Source organism: Oryctolagus cuniculus, chromosome 7 (genome assembly GCF_051225735.1).
Source record: "Oryctolagus cuniculus isolate XC-2025 breed Fujian yellow rabbit chromosome 7, ASM5122573v1, whole genome shotgun sequence".
Taxonomy (NCBI): Eukaryota; Metazoa; Chordata; class Mammalia; order Lagomorpha; family Leporidae; genus Oryctolagus; species Oryctolagus cuniculus.
The window spans coordinates 67,386,795-67,407,153 of record NC_142873.1 but is presented as its reverse complement, the minus strand read 5'-3'; the positions used below and the strand labels follow the sequence as shown (position 1 = coordinate 67,407,153).

Sequence of the window (20,359 nt, the reverse complement as noted above, 5' to 3'; positions counted from 1 at the left end):
AACAGGAACCTGAAATTGGAATTGGAGCTAAAACTCAGACCCAGGTACTCTTGGGATGTAGCCATTCTAAGTAGTGGCCTTAACATTTGTGCCAAATGCCTGCCTTTTCTTACTTTTTATTTTTTTTTAATTTTTTTAAAGATTTATTTATTTATTTGAAAGCTAGAGTTACACAGAGAGAGGAGAGGCAGAGAGAGAGAGAGAGAGAGAGAGAGAGAGAGGTATTCCAACCTCTGGTTCACTCCCCAATTGGCCGCAATGACTGGAGCTGGACCAATCTGAAGCCAGGAGCCAGGAGCTTCTTGTGGGTATCCCACACAGGTGCAGGGGTCCTTGGGCAATCTTCTACTGATTTCCCAGGCCATAGCAGAGAGCTGGATCAGAAGTGGAGCAGCTGGGTCTCGAACAGGCACCCATATGGGATGCTGGCGCTTCAGGCCAGGGCATTGACCCCCTGCACCACAGCTCTGGCCCACTTTTCTTACTTTTAAATTGGTTAGTTACTTAAATATATGTAATTTATCTCATTCATAGTTCTTGTTTTCCATATTAATACAGTGAAAAGAATGGATTTAGAGGGGTTGGCACTGTACCATAAGGGGTAAAGCCACCCACCACCTGCAGTGTCAGTATCCCATATGGACTCTGGTTTGAGTCCCAGCTGCTCCACTTCCAATCTAGCTCTCTGCGATGCCCTGGGAAGGCAATAGAAGATGGCCCAAGTTCTCAGGCCCCTGCACATGGGTGGGAGGATCCAGAGGAAGCTCCTGGCTCCTGGCTTCGGATCGGCACAACTCCGGCCATTGTGACCATTTGGGGAGTGAACCAGTGGATGGAAGACCTCTCTCTCTCTCTCTTTGCCTCTCCTTCTCTCACTAGGTAACTCTGACTTTCAAGTAAATAAATAAATCTTATTTTAAAAAACAAAATGGATTTAGATAAGTTGTTCCAAATGACATAAAGAGGAAAGAAAAAGGAAAGATTAGACAGCAGAAAGGAAGGAAAGAAGGAGAGGAGGGAGGAAAGAAAGAAGGAAGCAAGGGGGGAGGGAGGGAAGGAGGAAGGAAGGAAAGGAAGGAAGGGAATGCAAAAAGAAAAGAAAAAAATAATAGAGGAGGAAGGGAAGAGAGTCAAGGTGAGAGTAAAAGGAAAGAAGGAGTGAAAAAATAAAAGAAGAGGGAAGAGACCTAAGAACATTTATTAATGGTAGATTCTTTTATATAGCTAAATCTCATTATTTTATACTGAAATATTTCATGAAATTTTGAAAATGTTACTGGTTGCTTAGAACTGAAAATTTGGGAATCACTGAACTAACTTAATTCAGTAGTCTTTATCATTGTTAATATTTTATGATTTATTCTCATACTGACATTCTATATCTAAATAGAAAGGGAATTTCATGTAGAATGTCTTAGGAATCAACAGCTTAAGGGACTTTAGTGGCTGCATCCTTCAGTATAAAATATAGAAGCTCTAGTAGCAAAAACGTGAAAAAAAATCTCAGTAGTTTACAATAACCAAGTTTATTTGTCATGTTCAACTCTCACCAACAAAGGTATACATCCTATTATTTCCTTTGCAATATGTGACAAAAACATTTGACATAGTTTTTAACAATCTAGAAAACTTATATTTGGTAAAATACACTATATCTGCTCACACATCATTGTTGAAACCAATCACATGAACACCCTCAAATTCAACAGATCTGGAGCACATACTCCACCTGCAAGGGAAACTCCAAATATTTTTAAAATATTTTTGTGTGTAAATATGAGAGCAGAAATATGCACTGCTATAGAAAAATAAGTAATTTAATATTGAATGATCACTTTAAAAGCAAGAATTAATTTGACTCATTTATATGCTAATCTATTCTTTAAGATTATTTTAACAAGCTTGTTTTTCAATACTGATACAAATGATTGAGAAAAATAAGATCAGTTGAGATTAGGAGAGAGGATATTGTAGAAAGAGAAAGCAAACTAAAGACGTACAGTGTAGTTGGAAGAGGTTGTAGGACAGCAAATTGAGCGAAGAGGAGAGACAGCAGTTTGCCAAGGAAACAGACATGATAGTGCCAAATCTGGTGTCATTGTGAGGCTCAGCTTAAACTGTGCAAATCATATTTAAGTGCTGTAAGAGTGCATATTACAAAGCAGAGGTTATAGGATATCTGTGAAATCCTAAATCCCTCATTATTTTCCACCTATGAAGAAAGCAAGCCCAGAACAGTGAGGCTTGTTATTTCATGACTGAAAAACAGGAAACTGTGAGTTTAGAAGATTGTTGATTTAAATAAGTAAATAATATAAGCTATTTTAATGTTTTTTGTGTTTCATAAAGGTTTCCTTTCTCCCTTCTCTCTCTCTCTCTCTCTCTCTTTTTTTTTTTTTTGTTGTTGAGATAAGTGGTTTCTGTCATATGGTTTGATACAGTTCAGAGTTGCACAATCTATTTTAGGTTTGTTGACAACACATGTTTTAGTCTAACAGCTCAAAATGTACTGTTAATATTGGAAATATGTCCAGCTATGGCTCAAAATGTTTCTCTGATTTCAATGATTTGGTAGACAAATTTGATTATGTTTCCTTTTTATCTCTAACATTCATATATGACATACCATGAGCCCACATCCATTTCCTTTTTGAATTACATTTTTGTTGATCAGGGGCTGCTAACATTTACTCTTTTGAAAAAATGTACACAATTTAATGTAAAATTTAAAGGGTTGTGACTTTTTTCCAGTAAAAGAAACCACTACCTTGACCAAATTTATAATACAATCAATATTTGAGTTTTATAATATTGAAAACTAGTAAAATAGAAAAAAATTAAAAGTCAACACACCTGGAGTTAAATGGAAATGATAAAATAACACGTACAGATGTGACATGAAAAATAATCCCATAAGATTTCTGATGGGATTATTATTACTTATATGCTCTAAAGAAATTTATCTAGAAGACATCTAAACTAAGATCTATGAATGATGAATAACTTGCCTCTTCTTGATCAATGCATGTATTTTATGTTAAAAAGTGTTACTATATGGCCATAGATGTGAGGCTACTTCTGGAAGAAGGAAAGAATTTTGTAAATAACTGGTGTGTGTGTGTGTGTGTGTGTGTGTGTGTGTATGTGTGTGTATGTACATGCGTATATATGTAAAAGAAACCATAGAAATCTAAGTTTTATGGAGGTTACTACTTTTTGGTTAACACTTTAATAGTGTTTTTCATTTTTTATAAGTCTGTCTTTATGTGATTTCAGAAAACTTTAAACTAAATGATTACATTTGTTACTCAAAGTTTAAGACACAGTTTAAGATAAATTTACACTACAGGCTTTCCCTTAATGTCCTTCAAATTAAATAAAATAGCAGATATCTTTCATATTATGTTGATTGGAGGGAAATCTTTTGAAAACACCATATTTTGTACTTTTAAGTTAATACAATTTTTTTTTTGACAGGCAGAGTTAGACAGTAAGAGAGAGAGAGAGAGAAAGGTTCTTCCTTCTGTTGGTTCACCCCCCAAATGGACGCTACGGCTGGTGCTGCGCCGATCCGAAGCCAGGAGCCAGGTGCTTCATCCTGGTCTCTCATGCGGGTACAGGGCCCAAGCACTTGAGCCATCCTCCACTGTCTTTCTGGGCCACAGCAGAGAGCTGGATTCGAAGAGGAGCAGCAGGGACTAGGACCTGGTACCTATATGGGATACCGGTGCCGCAGGTGGAGGATTAACCAAGTGAGCCACGGCACCAGCCCCACAATTTTCTTTTTAACAATAAATATATTGTATTGACACTTCAAATTTAAATACTCTTTCAGGAATATTGCTTTTTCTTATGACATTACCAAATGAACTATTTTATATTTTTATGGATTTCCTGAGATATATCATTTGGCACACTTAGAATACTGCAGGAAATATACAGATGAAAGAGCATTGATATTAATATTAATAACTATGATAACTTCTTTGTGGAGAAGTCTTTAAATATGACTATTTCAATAAGTAAATGTAATAATTTGTTAATGATTCTTGTTTTGGATAGCAAAAATTATCAAAACTTTATTTGCAGACTTTTATAAGCAATAAATGAAGTGTTGTTGTTTTAGTGTCTTTGCTATTGTGTTTATTGCTCTTCATGTGCTTTTTAGGTGAAAATTAAGATTGAATGAGAAATATATGACATTAGTAGAAATTTGTTATTTTCTTGTACATCACATATCTAATGGTGCTAATAAAATCCAAAATAAAATATAAAGTAAATCTGAAAATAGGTCTGCTAGTCACTGCTTATTTTGAAAGCATCCTAAATGCACTGATCTGTTATTAAAAAGAATAGTTCAGAGTTAACCGTGAGTACACCAGAAATTCTAAATAGGGAAAGAGGAAGAAATGAGGGAGAGAGAGAGGGAGGAAGGATGAGAAGAAGGAAGGAGAAAAGGGAGAAAGAAAAGAAGAAAGGCGGGAAGGAAGGAGGAAAGGAAGGAGAGAAGGAAGGGAGGGAGGGAGAGAGGGATAAAAGGAGAGAAGAAAGGATAGGGACAGGGAGGGAAGGAGGAGAAAACAGAAAGAGGGAAAATGGCAAAAAAGAAACAAAGAAAAAATTACAGGTGGAAAACACTGGTAGTTCCTTTTCATCTACTTGTTCTTCTAGGTGATATGAACATAATTATGAGAAGTAGAAAGTATTATTAGAAGTTTGGAAGAAAGGAATGGAAAGGAAACAAAAGACAGGGTGGCCAAGTGCATTAATTTGTTTAATAATGATAACAACTTTATGAGATATCTATTATGTATCTAAAAGTTCATGGAAAAATAGAATTAAAATATAAGGTTTCTTTGATGCAAAACAATTTTGAAATTCATCAATAGTTTATAATATGCATTTTCCAAGAATTTTTGTAAACTCCTCATGTTACTTTTTCTAGTAATAGATAAAGCAGTTACTTTCCAAATAGTGAAAGCAGATACTTGATGAATAGAAAGGTCAGGATTTATATTACAGTTTTTCTGATTCTTATGTTCATTTTTCCTAACCCTTACATTTCAACCTTTGGAAAAACAAGCTCCTCCTCCCCTCCCCTCCCCTCCCCTCCCCTCCCCTCCCCTCCCCTCCCCTCCCTTCCACTCCCCTCTTCTCCCCTCCCCTCTTTCTTCTCTCCTCTCTTCTCTGTAGGCTCTTTATGCTGTCATCTTTATCACTCAGTCTTCCCTTCTACTCTGATTATAATACTCATCCATATCCAGTAATTTTCCTTCACTCCTTGAAAATTTTTCTTTCTATTTTTGATTTAAAACCTTTCTCTGGAAACGAAACACCTCTCCCTATTTTAAAGGCACATCTTTATCCTCTTGTTCCTGTTCACTACACCTCATTATTTTATAAAACTGATGGACTTTTCCCAATGTTGCAACTTTGTATTTGACATCTGTCTTGTCAAAAGTTAAGGTGACAACTCTTCAGGCCTCATAACTGCCCCTGTGCACTGGCTTGTACATACTACTTGCTTAGCGATAGCATCTGTTTTGATCAACGTCTGTGTTAAATCAGTTGTTATACTTTGTGTGCCTTTTCTCACACTATGATTGCATGTGGAAAGTTCACAAAGCTGTGTACTCATTTCCTCATACATGTTGTTTTGTTCATTTTATTTTTATACTTCCTTTTGCTTGTAAAAGTGGTACCTCAAACTAAGTATGCCTCCCATATTATTTACTCAGTTTCCTGAAAGCAAAATATCCCTTAAATTGCACTATCAGTGACAAACACATTCTTTCACACATTCAGAGAGTCTACTTTGGATCTTTCTTCTATTTCCTTACATCTGATTAATGAGCATTCCCTAGAGAGACAATGCCCACTAACTCAACAGTGTTTCTTCTATCTGTGGTATTGAGTTATTGGGGAATAATGATAAAAGCTCATGCCTCACAGCTCTGTAGGTTTGCTAGGTGAATTTTCTGCTGGTTTAACCATGGGTAGCCACCTCTAGTTGGTTGGTTAACTCAGGGGTTGGAAGGCCTATGGACAGCCAGCCCTCTTCATGAGGTCTGTTAACCCAGTTACGCTCACATTGCGATGATGTCAGTTTCAAGAGATGAACCCCTTTGTACAAATCTTAATCCAAATCTGCTTGTGTCTTATTTGCAGACACTTTCAGGACAGAACAAGTCACAAGGCAATTCTAAAGTCTTTATAGGAAAAGACCCCACATAAGTATAGATCTTGGTTAGTGGCATTCATTGGGTGGCCCTTATTGTGACAGTCCACCATGCTGTGAATTTGCTTTCTTACTGCTGTACTCCACGTTCAGATTTTTGTTACTACTGTTTCCTTATGGAGAAGTTTTCCAATGTTTCTGTTTCAGGTCTCTGTTTTAAGCCATCTAATAGTCTCCAAAACTTCTAATCAAATTACTTTCCAGTGTCCAACAAGCAAGCACACACACAAAAACACACACAACATGCACACACCTCTAACTTCCTGAATCTTTCAGATGAGAGTCTGTTTTCTTCTCCCTGATTTTGAGTGTCCTAGTATAGTATACATGCCCTACTTTAACTCACATGGCTCACTACAACTAAGTTTTGCTTATAAAACATTGTATGATCTCTTCACATACTTATTTCCCTTTTCCTTGCCTATTTCCTTTTTCATTTGATAATTCTGTTTTTCTTAAAAGAAATTTCACATTATCTCTTTTGTCTCCTTTTTTAAAGATTATTTATTTATTTGAAAGGCAGAGTTACAGAGAGAGAGAGGAGAGGCAGAGAGAGAGAGAGAGAGAGAGAGGTCTTCCATCCCCTGGTTTACTCCCCAAGTGGTCGTAATGGCTGGAGATGGGCTAGTCTGGAGACAAGATCCAGGAGCCAGGAGTCAGGAACTTCATTCAGGTCTCCCAAGTGGGTACAAGGGCCAAGCACTTGGGTCATCTTCCACTGACTTCCTAGGCATATTAGCAGGGATTGGATCAGAAGTGGAGCAGTGGGGACTAGAACTGGCACCCATGTGGCATACTGGCGCTGCAGGCAGAGGCTTAACATACTATGCCACAAAACCAGCCCTCCATCTTTTTTTATTAAAGGAAAATCCGTTCTTCAATCAGTTTTAACTTTGCCTGTTTTTATCTGTCAAAAATGATTTTTTTCACTTTTGACTAAATCCTGAAACAAATTACTCATAACTATCTTAAAATTGGGATTATATCCTTCACTTCATTATTTTTGTTTATTTTTTATATATGTCTCCTTTCTTTGACTTAAAATGACCTCTACAATAGCCCTTATAACACAATTCACATATCTAATGTAGCAATTTATGCGACATTAAAAGAAGCAAAAGAACAGTAATTTCAGTAATGTCAAGTTTATAATGAATTTTATTTAGTCTAGCATATGGCACAATAGTTTTCTGTTGCAATTAATTTCTCAACAATGTTGCAGTGGATTGGTTTCTGAGAGGAGGAGCATGGTAGGGGCAAGAGGCGTCAAATCACTGCACAGACCCCAGGAGTTGGGTGAAAGTGGGCTTGAGGCAAGCAGCCCACAGACTCGTTTATTTCAGTTAGTACAACAGCTTATATAGTCAAGACCAGCCAATCTGGTCAAGGGCCGGTCTATGCCCCAACCAATCATAGCCTATTGCCAGGCAGTTTCCAAAGCCATCCAATCACAGCCTGTTGCCAGTCAGGCTCTTGTTGCCAGGCAGTTTCTGAAACCATCCAATCACGGCCTGCCATCAGTCAGGCTCTGTTGTCATGTGGTTTCCTCTGTTGTCATGTGGTTTCCGAAGCCATCCAATCACGGCCTGTTGCCAGGCAGTTTCTGTTGTCAGCGGCCATCTTGGCATGACCTTTTCACCTCAGCGGCCATCTCTATATGACCTTTTCACCTCATTCTACCACAGTTTTTCAACATAGAAGCAACATAAAAATTGTTAACTCACATATTCTATTTTCACATATATTCTGAAATTCAGAGTGCATTTTACATTTGTAGTATATCTCTGCTTAGACTCATTATATTTCCACTGTTCAATAACCAGTTGTTACTACTATCATATTGAACATCACATCTCTAAAATGCTGAAAGAAATATTAGCGTAACATGGAGAATGTTGACTTGTAGTCAGACCTTTGATCAGATTCTGTCTTTGAAACATAACATAAACCTGGACAATTACTCAGTCTTGCTGGGCCTTATTTTCTTCCTGCTTACAAAGTACAGCGTACAGTGCACACAGCACATAGATGCCTGCAGTAAAATCCTTTAAGTTACACTGTATTTAACATTTTAATGCTTCTTAATTTTAACTTCATATACTGAATAGATTTTGAAAGATAAGACTCTGCCAGCTCCTTGAGTTATTATTTAGACATGGAGGGTATGTTATATATGGATTAGCTTCCAGTTACTGAGGGTGATTATGCTTTGGAGAATACCAGTTCAGCCAGTTTGAGTTGGAAAAAATGCCAAACCAAATTCATATGTAGTGTTTTACCTAAAGATATTCTTCAAACCATGCCCACATTCCATTATTTTCCTCATCTTTACTTAAAAAAAAGCAAAGATAAATGTTAGATATCTAAAGAAATTTCTAATGGAAAGCCTATCTTTACAATTCTATCAAAATGTGCTTTAAGACATGCATTGACTATGTAGATGCAGATATAATATACAAAATAAACCTTTACAGATCCACTTATACAAAAACAACTGTATTATGCTCCCTCAAGGAATGTATGGTTGGTTAAGACCTTGATAGTGGAGTAAAGGAAAGAAAGCTAGAATTTAGAGCTTTGAATACTTCTATTTGATCCTAAGAACACATGGAATTGTGATGAAATGTAACAGAATACAGTTGGATTAGTTATGTAATAATTCTTATTACTTGTCTAGCCATTGTGTTTTGTTCTAAAAACTAAACTTTAAATCTGTATGGTATTACCTGGTAGGTCTCTGTTCTTTAGTTTAAAAAGAAGAAGAAAAAGAAAATCCCACAGTCTGTACTCAAGAAGTGCCTAAAACTGATTTGTGTTGATTTTTAAGTCCATCTAATAAATAATATCTGTTTTCTATGGTAAAAAAAAAGTACTTGTGGTGATTAAAATTAAGTGCATCACACAATTTCTGTCATAGTCTTCATTTATTTTCAAAAAATCAATTAAAATGTAACCCATGTTATGCCAAATTCTTGCACAATACCTGAAACCTATAATTTGCATATTATAGCTGTCAATTAGGGTCCTAAGACATTACACCAATCATTTGCAAGCTTTTAGATTATTAAGTGTGAAGTCTACTTTAAGAAACTTAGTCCCAAATTGTGGTCAAATAAACATTCAATTAGTTAGAATAAAGTTGCAATACAAATAAAATCAGCTTTAATAGTGTCATATAAGTTTGAAAGGTATTATACAGCAGAAGAGTTATTGACTCAACTGAGAATATATGGGCAATCTTCATAAAAATGTTGCTCATGCTGAGTGTGGCAGGAAGGGTAGTTTACAGGTTCACAAAGATGGCAGAGGGGAATTATAGCATGAAGGAAAGCAATTGATATGTCATGGAGGTCTGAAATTGTGCATAAATTATAATGAACTGATGAACTTTTTGTTCTGCAGTGGATAGGTCTCAATGGTAGCATAGGGAAGGACCAAAGAGGAGCATTAAGACTGATAGAGGGTGGCAGGCATTGTCGAACAGTGGTTAAGTATCACTTGCAACACCACCTCCCATGTCATAGAATCAGTTCCAGCTGTTCTGCTTCTACTCCAACTCCCTGACAATGTACCTATGAAAGTAGCAAAAATGGTCTAAGTGCTTAGGCCACTGCCAGTCACATAGGAAACCAAGATAGAATTCCAGGCTCTAGCTTCATCCTGGAACAGCGCTAGTCATAATGGCCTTTTGGTGAGTGAACCAGCAGATGAAATATCTTTCTGTCTAATGAATCTTGATGTGAATGTAATGGGAGAGGGAGCGGGAGATGGGCGGGGTGCAGGTGGGAGGGAAGTTAAGGAGGGGAAAATGCCATTGTAATCCATAAACTGTACTTTGGAAATTATATTTACTAAATACAAGTTTAAAAAAGAAAGAAAGATCTTTCTCTCTGTCTCTCCTAACACTTTGTCTCAAAACAAATAAAAATTATTTTAAAAAAGCTTGATAGAGGAATAATTAAGGTCCATAGCACCCTTGAAACCCTTCCCAAAGCTGGCACTTCCTTAGTTTTCCTTATGGTAATAAATAACTTGACAATCAAATGATTATTTTTACCATTATTTAGACATAGGCTGTTGCCTCTCTACCCCTGAAATATATCCTGCCTATGCCCTAGTCCAAGCCACACATCTCTTTCCTGGACTATGGTAAAACTCATCTATCTGATCTGTCCTTCTCTACTCTTACTCTCCTACACTCTGGTTTCTTCTCAGAGGCAACAGTGGTTGTCTCTAAAAGCATAGTAGAGTTGTTCAGCTTCCATTTTTAGAGACTCCATGGCTCTCTATTTCTTTATGGTCTACATGGTCAAACATGATCTAGCCTAACGCTATGATCTCATATCACTCCATTTTACCTTATCCTATATCAGACTAGGTTCAGCTATCTTAACTTTTTTTTTTTAATATTCACTGAATATTCTCATTGTTTTCTTACTTACAGCCATTACTCTTACTCTTTCTCTTTTTTTAAAAAAGATTTATTTTATTTATTTGAAGGACAGAAAAATAGAGAGTGAGAGAGAATCTGCCATCCACCAGTTAATCTCTAAACGCTCATAATGTTCAGGGCTGGGCCAAGCTAAAACCAGAAGCCTGGGACTCCATCTGGGTCACTGACAAGGGTGACTTGGGCCAAAGTACTTGAGCCATTTTCTGCTGCTGGATTGGAAGTGGAGTAGCTGGATCTAGAACCAGTGCTCACATGGGATGCCTGTCTCTTCAGAGGCAGCTTTAGCCACTGTGCCACTGCACCATGACACTGTCCCTCTTTTTCCTCTTTCTCTGACTGTCAAATGACTGACTCCATCAAATCCTCCAAATCACAACTGACAGTATCTACTTCAAGGATGCCTCCCTTTTAGATCCAGTATAAAAATACCTTGATGGTGAGGTCACTCTCTATTTTGTTTTCCATACTACTCTTTTTTACTACCTGAAATTAGGTTATTTCCACTGTTATTACTATTATAGTTATTATTTACTCATGTATTTTTTCCCATTCACCAGAATGTAAATTGTCTGACAACAGAAACCTCTGTCCATCATTGTATCCTTAATATTCAAAAAAGTTTGGCAAAAAACAGACACTTGAGAAATACTTGTTGAATGAATGAATGAAGTTTTTTCTCAGCTGTACTATTATTCTCTTTCCTAGGATTTCAATTATGTTAAGAAGGAAGAGGGATGTGAATCCATTACTTTAGTGTTGTATCAGGTACAAGAGATATTCGAGTAGAGAGAGATGGCAACCACTTCCACCACAAACCCTACTACTATAGCCCCAGTATTAAATGCATGAGTTGACAGAGAGGAATAAAGGTCTCTTTCTCTAGTTTCTGAATATTTAAATTCCAAGTAGTTTCCTAAATCAAATGTAGGAATTTTAATAACTAAAAGTTTAGGTTTGGGTAGAAAACAGAATTGAATAGGATATTCTGTTCTTTTATATTATATTAAATTAAAATTGGATATTTTATAAAGTTAACAAAATAATTACTTAAAGCAAAAATTTTTAAAGATTTATTTATTCATTTGAAAGTCAGAGTAACACAGAGAGAGAAGGAAAAGCAGAGAGAGAGAAAGAGGTCTTCCATCCATTGGTTCACTCCTCAAATGGCCACAATGACCAGAGCTGTTCCAATCCTAAGCCAGGAGCCAGGAGCTTCCTCCGGGTCTCCTATGCGGGTGCAGGCAGGGCCCCAAGGCCTTGGGCCATCTTCCACTGTTTTCCCAGGCCATAGCAGAGAGTTGGATAGGAAGTGGAGCAGCTAGGTCTTGAACCAGGGCCCATATGGGATGCGGGCACTTCAGGTGACAGTTTTACCTGCTGTACCACAACGCTGACCCCTAAAGCAATATTTTGAATATGATTCTGTTGGCTTTGTTATTTTCCTTCTGTTACTGAAGGACATGGGAAGATCTAACCCTAATTGAATAAAAATGAATAATTATTTTTTAGATATATATAATGCCCAATGTTTGAAAAGCTAATATTCCCTGAATAAGAAAAATCAGTAGTTCTATGAGGCCATTTAGATTATTTTCCTGGGAGATCTTATGAATGTTCTTCAGCTGTTGCATGGACATTATTATTGATAATCTTTTTCAGAGAATGAATAGACAACTTGTATTTTAAGTATTTATTCATATTAACATTTCCTTTGTAACATGTGCTTTTACAGGAATATAAATAGCTCCTAGAAAGAACATCTATCACCTGAGAGCAAAATGAAAATCTTTCTGTTGCTTTTTGCCCTTGGGTTCTGCTGGGCACAGTATAGCCCACATACCCAACAGGGACGCACATCTATTGTCCACCTGTTTGAGTGGCGCTGGGTTGACATTGCCAAGGAATGTGAGCGATACCTGGCTCCCAATGGATATGGAGGAGTTCAGGTGAGTTTTGTTAATGGGATGAATTACAGAGTTTGCTACGTTTATAGTAAATAGTATTCTGATCAACATCTCCAAAGCGAGGTAAAGTGGGTTTTCATATGAATGGACTCTCAATAAAACAGTTTGGTACTTCTGGCAGCTTTTTTTTTGGTTTCTGATAGAATCTTTCCCAGCAGGATATCTTTAATATGCTATTAATATTTTAGTTGGTTATTAAGAAATGCAGCCACATAAAAGTTGAGAAATAATTGTTGACTAGTTTTTAGAACATCCAATGGTATAAAATAAAACTGTAATTTGATACTTATTGATACATTTTATATTTTAGGTCTCTCCACCCAATGAAAATGTTGTAGTTACCAATCCTTTTAGACCTTGGTGGGAAAGATACCAACCAATTAGCTATAAAATATGCACCAGATCTGGAAATGAAGATGAATTCAGAGACATGGTGACGAGATGTAACAATGTCGGTGTAAGTAAAGTTTCCTTTAAAAATATTATGGAGGAAACCAATTTTTCCCTATTGTCTCTTGCTGTTTTGAGCAGAAAGATTTTCATATTTTAAACTGTTAAATTTCACTCCATACCTTAGCTGTAACTCAAAATTTGCATTGTGCTATGTTCAAATTGCATAAATTTTTTGTAGGCATAATTTATCTACTAACGAAGAGACAAATTAAAGTTTAAAGCAGAATTCACTTATATAGCAAAACATTTCCTAAAAACACTTTTCATTTTAGAAATAGGATATCAGTTACAATCATTGCAGTCATTTTATGATTTACATTTCCATCCAAAATTCCTAGGTTGTCTTCCACATTGGTTTTTCTTTACAAAATAGTTATTTTCTCTCTTTAATAAGAGACTAATATCTACCTTCTTCTTTTCAAATACCAAGTAAAGGGTAGAGGCAAACTTCTTTCTTAATAACCTCTCCTGTCTCAATTGAATCTTATTTCCTCAAAAATGGCATTTTTCATTTATTTATAATTATGACATTTTCTTATCTGTCAAGTTATTATTATGTAAATACACAGTTGATCAAATGTTTTTAAGAGTTGTTGGTCTTCAGTTAACATTAGTTCCTTTTCATACTTCACTTTGTTTTTGTAGAAAATTTATAAAATATCAGAAATAATTGAGTTTTATTTGTGGGCTGTATATAATATTCAATAATAGTTTTGATTTCTGCCTCTCTCTAAGTCAAACTGGAGTGGAAACCTTGTTTTTCAGGTCCGTATTTATGTGGATGCTGTAATGAATCATATGTGTGGTGACGGTCAAGGTGCGGGAACACATAGTACCTGTGGGAGTTACTTCAATGCTCAAACCAGGGATTTTCCAGCTGTCCCATACTCTGGTTGGGATTTTAATGATGGTAAATGTAAAAGTGGAAGTGGAGGCATTGAGAGCTATCAAGACATTTATCAGGTAATTTTTAAAAAATTAGTAATATGAGTAAAATATCATCTGTATTTTAAATTGTATGCATATAGCTTATTGAATTCCATTTCATATGAGTGTAGAATCTTTGGGAAAATGTGTTACCAAGTCTGTTTAAAAATACAAACTCAAACCAATGTTCAAAAACTTACCCCAATTAAAAAAAACTCATCTTTTATATTTCATAAATTCTCCAATTTATACTAAGGAATAATTTAAGGATGTATCTGTAGTGCCCAATGCAAAGAAGGCACTATAGATGTATCTGTTGGTGAACCTGTTCATCAAAAACCAAATAGATTCTCAAGTTAAAGGTGATGTTTTATGAATCACAAAATTTCAACCTCAACAGGTCAGAGATTGTCGTCTGACTGGTCTTCTTGATCTTGCATTGGAAAAAGATTATGTGCGTTCCACTCTTGCTGCGTACTTGAACCGTCTCATTGACATTGGTGTAGCAGGGTTCAGACTGGATGCATGTAAGCATATGTGGCCTGGAGACATAAAGGCAGTTTTGGACAAGCTGAACAATCTAAACACAAAGTGGTTCCCTTCAGGAAGTAAACCTTTCATTTACCAAGAGGTATGTCAATACGTATAAGTGAAGATAAAATAGTCTAATTAGAAACTAAATGACAGATTTAATTAAATACACATTGTATGGAGGTTAATAACGGGGTCATTTATATACAGCAGTGTTCTTTAAGCTCTTTTACTTGGAGACAGCAATTCTTTCTCACAGTCATTGTATTGGAAGTGCAAACAATTTAAAGAGGCCTCAAAGCCCCAGAAAACAGTATGGAAGGCAGAGCATCACAGAGGTATTTTTTCAAGCCAGTCTATCTGGGTTGGAATCTTGACTATACATCTAATAACCTTATGTTTTTTAGGCAACTTTTCTAACCTTTCTGAGAACAATTCTTTTCCATAAAGAACTGGGTTAATTATAAAGTTTTTATCTTGGTTGTTTTTGGGGAATTACTAATGAGTTGATGTTCATCAATCCCTGAGAATTGTTGTCAGTCAAATAATAAATGCTGTGTCATTTTGAACTCTTATAATCATTTATGTGGGAGACTAAATTAGGTCAGTATTCTCTCAGGACAACAGATCACCTTGTCATCATTTTTCTTTCAATATTGTAACATACGTGTTATCCAAAAAGTCAGACTCACCCTATGAGCATAACCGTTTTAGACAATTAAAATTACATATTCTTAATCCATTCTCTATCAATGTTAATGTGTTCACTAAAATAATTCAAAATTCTCATGTATTTTCTCCTAAATTTCTACTAGGTGATTGATCTGGGTGGTGAGCCAATTACAAGTAGTCAGTACTTCGGAAATGGCCGTGTGACAGAATTCAAGTATGGTGCAAAACTAGGCACGGTTATTCGCCGGTGGAATGGAGAGAAGATGTCTTACCTAAAGTAAATGACGTATTATTTGTCACTTGAGTCATGTCTCACATCTACTGGTGTTACTGCCCAAGTTAAAATTACCTTCTTGGAAGCTCCCAATTTTGGACAAATACCAAAGAGTCAATTATTTTAAGTGTTACAGTGCCTCAAGCTCCAAGTAATCATCTTTTTTTTTTAAAATTTAGAATGCCAATCACATAGAAGTTTGTCTAGAGACTGAAAACATCACCTGCATTTTTTTTTAAATGTGGCTACACTATGAACTGAAATGTAGTATATCAGTTATTTTGATATGTGAAAATGTTTATACATGGAAATTCAGAATTGAAGCCTCATTATAACCCATTATGGTATTCTGTATAATGAGAGGATATTGACCTTCTGAAGTCTATCTAAATTGCAATATACTGAAACCTCTATAAGAACTTTTTAATAACAAAATTGATAGTATCTATAACATGAATGGAATACAAATAATTCACATGTATATAAAAACAGGAAATATTTGAAAATTGCATGTATATTATAAAATCCTATAAAATATATATACTTTTAGAAAGAATTTATCTGAGAGTGATATATAGATTATTCTAATGCCATTGAAAAGAATATGTATCTTTATAACTTATTTTTTAAATAGGAACTGGGGAGAAGGCTGGGGTTTCATGCCTTCTGACAGAGCACTTGTCTTTGTGGATAACCACGACAATCAGCGAGGACATGGCGCTGGAGGAGCATCTATTCTTACCTTCTGGGATGCTAGGTAGGAAAGAGAATACGTTTGTTTTTTAATCTATCTATGAAAAATTATACCCCATGATAATGTCATTTTGTAACTTTCAGACTGTATAAAATGGCAGTTGGATTTATGCTTGCTCATCCCTATGGAGTCACACGAGTAATGTCAAGCTACCGGTGGTCAAGAAATTTTGTGAATGGAAAAGTAAGCTTAAAGTTGTTCAAGATACCTTTTTTCTCCAGAAAGAAGGAAGATTTGTGTTAATTTTACATGAATATATTGCATTCAATATTTACTAATTAAATATTTATTAAATATAAACATAATGTAATACATGGATCTTTGTAATACAGTGGATATTAAAAAAGCAAAATTCAAGTTTTCCACATTCAAAAGTGTAGAAACTGTTTCAGAGATATGACAAATATTCGCTCTCCACTAAGAAAAAACATCTAAACATAAGATAAAAGTCAGGCAGTAAAATATGTACTTCTTTAACTAAAGGACTGGTATTAAGAATAAGAACAGTTTGGGTTTGGTGTAATAGAAAACAAAAACGAAAAAATATATTTGATAAAACTGTGAATTATTTGCTATTTGTGTTTCTAATTAAGGATACTAATGATTGGATTGGGCCACCAAACAATAATGGTGTAACTAAGGAAGTAACTATTAATGCAGACACTACTTGTGGCAATGACTGGGTCTGTGAGCATCGGTGGCGCCAAATAAGGTGGGACTATTTATGTTGAGATTTTCTCTAGTAGTAAAATGTCTTTAAACAGAAGCAGTTTAAGGATATCAACATTTTTTATGATGCTATGCTTATAGGAACATGGTCATTTTCCGTAATGTAGTCGATGGCCAGCCTTTCAGTAACTGGTGGGATAATGGTAGCAATCAAGTGGCTTTTGGAAGAGGAAACAAAGGATTCATTGTCTTTAACAATGATGACTGGTAAGTAGATATCAATTTAAGAGTACAGCTTAAACTTGTATATTGTTGGTTTATTCTTTTCCTATTTTTTAACTTTTTATATTTGAAAATTCTTCTAATGAGTTTTTTTTTTTTTTTTCAAAAACAGAGATATCAGAATAGGAAGAAAAAAATACCCTGATGGCTCTTACTCTTTAGTTTTTATTTTTTATAATTGATTTCTTTTAATTTTTTAAATTTACTTATTTGTTTGAAAGTTGGAGTTACACAGAGAGAGGAGAGGCATGAGAGAAAAGAAAGAGAGAGAGAGAGAGAGAGAAAGGTCTTCCATCCAATGGTTCACTCCAAATTGGCCGCAAAGGCCGGAGCTGAGCTGATCTGAAGCCAGTAGCCAGGAGCTTCTTCTGGATCTCCCACATTGTTGCAGGGGCCCAAGGACCTGAGAAATCTTTCAGTGCTTTCTGAGGCCATAGCAGAGAGCTCGATCAGAAATGGAGCAGTTGGGTCTCAAACAGGCGCCCATATAGGATGCTTGTGCTTCAGGCCATGGCGTTAACATGCTGGTCAGCTGGACCCTATTTCTCTTTCAAATTTTATTGTGTGCATCCTTGAAAAATCATGTGGTTATACAATATATAATAAAACCTATAAATGCTCACACACAATCTAAAGATTTATAATATAGTTAATGTAGTGGTTGTGCAATCCCATGTTGTCCTGATTTTTTTTCATGGAATAAAATTTCCTCATTACTGGAATATCTTTATTTTTTTTCTTGGCACTTTTCCTCTACCCCTCCTCAATCTGATTGTTTGGTATACATTCTTTACTTTTCTATGACAAATTTGATATTGTATAGCAAATATGTAAGAAGTATGTACCTTATGGTTAATGATTTGCTTCAGGAGGTTTTTAATGTTTAGTTTTGAAACTTCCCATTGTTGGCCTTGCATTTGTGATTCTTGAAACCTCTGCCTCTAATACAGTGATACTTGACATACAGAACCACAGCTTGAAAGACTTCTTTGTAGGCAGTTGAAATGTCTCCACGAAGGCTTAAGTGCACCTCTGATCAGCTCACTCTACCATAAATTACATTTTACTGGTCAATTAATAAGTAAATATATACTTATATACAAGCCTTTCTCCTTTTCAACACAGGAATGCATAGCTAGTTCTTTAATTTTTGCTATTTATGAAATGTAAAACCAAAATAAATTATTCAGGAAAGCTTCATATTCCAAATTATGTCCTTCACAGAAACGTTAGATTATTTTAACCTCCACACAAATTATTTTTAGCTTCTTGAAAAGCAAAGAGCTTTTTGAAGATAGAATCCCATTTAATTCTTAAAAATGCTAGTATTTTCTTAAATTCATTTGAAGACAAATTTAAAATATTTATATCTACCAGAAGTAGTATTTATATAAAGGTGGCAATTTCTGCAGATCTTCACTTATATTTTGCAACCTTCGTATTTCAGTGATATTCTCTACTGAGTACATTTTTCTGCTAGATTGCCTTTGGTCCTGAGAGAGCTTTTCACATACACTGGAAAAGTGTTTGTGCTTGGATATTTTTCTATCGAAAGCTTTGATTGCTAAGAGTTGTGGTTTTTTTTTTGTTTTGTTTTGTTTTTGACAGGCAGAGTTAGACAGTGAGAGAGAGAGAGAGTTATAGACAGTGAGAGAGAGACAGAGAGAAAGGTCTTCCCTCCACTGGTTCACTCTCCTAATGGCCACCATGGCCAGTGCTGCGCTAATACAAAGCCCGGAGCCAGGTGCCTTCTCCTGGTCTCCCATGCACTGGGCCATCCTCCACTGCCTTCCCGGGCCACAGCAGAGAGCTGGACTGGAAGAGGAGCAACTGGGACTAGTACCCAGTGCCCCAACGGGAACTAGAACCTGGGGTGCCAGCGTCGCAGGCGGAGGATTAGCCAAATGAGCCATGGCACTGGCCTGCTTAGAGTTTTTTATAAGATTTATTTTATTTATTTGAAAGACAAAGTTACAGAGAGAAGTAGAGACAGAGAGAGATAGAGATCTTCCATCCATTGGTCCACTCCCCAGATGGCTGCAATGGCCGCAACTGTGCCAATCCGAAGCCAAGAGCCAGGAGCTTCTTCTGGGTCTCCATGTGGGTGCAGGGGCCCAAGGACTTGGGACATCCTCTAATGCTATCCCAGGCCATAGCAGAAAGCTTGACTGGAAGAGGAGCAGCTAGGGCTAGAACTGATGCTCATATGGCATGCTGGCACTTCAGGCCAGGGCTTTAACCCGCTGTGCCACAGTGCTGGCCCTGACTGCTTTAAGTTTTATGGCACAAAGTAAATTATTTGCTTGGGAGATGATCTGTATTCTTGCATTTAATTACAGTGAACTGAAAGTAAATGTTCAATTTTATGTTACAGGTCATTATCTTCAACTTTGCAAACTGGTCTTCCTGGTGGCACATACTGTGATGTCATTTCTGGAGATAAAAGTGGTAACAGTTGCACAGGAATTAAAGTCTCTGTTTCCAGTGATGGCAAAGCTTACTTTTCTATTAGCAACTCTGCTGAAGATCCATTCATTGCAATTCATGTTGGTGCAAAATTATAAAATTCAAATAAAGTGAATTCAGCAAAGCAATGACTGTGTTCCATTTCCTCATTAATCTTTAGTAGAATCTGTAATAACTAGGGGGTAGCATGGGGCAATGGGTTAATTTGCCACTTGTGATGCTGGCATCCCATATAGGAGTGCCTTGCAGGTCTCGGCTGCTCCGTTTATTATCTGGTTTCCTGTAATGTGCCTAGAAAAGCAGTGGAAGGTGGCCTATATCCTTGGGTACCTGCCATCCAATGGTGGACATTTCTTGTTTTGGCTTGTCTCAGACCTAGCTGTTGTGGACATTTGGTCAGTGACAGCAGATAGAAGCGCACGTTCTCTCTCTCTCTCTCTCTCTCTCTCTCTCTCTCTCTGTATGTGTGTGAGTGTGCATGTGTGTGTTTCTCTTTCTACCCTTTTGATTTGTCTCTGTCACTCTGTCAAATAAATATATACTCTTTTTAAAAAGCTATAAGTATGGGGCTGGCGCTCTGGCTCACTTGGTTAATCCTCCGCCTACGGTGCTGGCATCGTATATGGGTGCTGGGTTCTAGTCCTGACTGCTCCTCTTCCAGTCTAGCTCTCTGCTG

The 20,359-nt window shown here is 36.4% G+C and overlaps 1 protein-coding gene across 4 annotated transcripts in view; it reads left to right on the top strand.

Moving 5' to 3' along the window:
- The window catches only part of LOC100343733 (pancreatic alpha-amylase), a 50,310-nt gene extending 30,499 nt beyond the window's left edge, over window positions 1-19,811 (top strand). For 3 of the 4 annotated variants that reach the window (XM_002715825.6, XM_070076934.2, XM_089337025.1), the window contains 10 exons: window positions 12,424-12,637; window positions 12,966-13,112; window positions 13,874-14,071; window positions 14,436-14,666; window positions 15,382-15,515; window positions 16,147-16,269; window positions 16,350-16,449; window positions 16,860-16,978; window positions 17,077-17,202; window positions 19,592-19,811. In XM_002715825.6, coding sequence (XP_002715871.1) covers window positions 12,470-12,637; window positions 12,966-13,112; window positions 13,874-14,071; window positions 14,436-14,666; window positions 15,382-15,515; window positions 16,147-16,269; window positions 16,350-16,449; window positions 16,860-16,978; window positions 17,077-17,202; window positions 19,592-19,781 — 1,536 coding nt within the window. In that variant the 5' untranslated portion in view covers window positions 12,424-12,469 and the 3' untranslated portion in view covers window positions 19,782-19,811. Of the gene's footprint in view, window positions 1-2,365; window positions 3,753-12,423; window positions 12,638-12,965; window positions 13,113-13,873; window positions 14,072-14,435; window positions 14,667-15,381; window positions 15,516-16,146; window positions 16,270-16,349; window positions 16,450-16,859; window positions 16,979-17,076; window positions 17,203-19,591 lie in introns of those variants that run through there. The other variant, XM_089337024.1, reaches the window with a different exon arrangement.
- The last annotated feature ends 548 nt before the right edge of the window (window positions 19,812-20,359 follow it).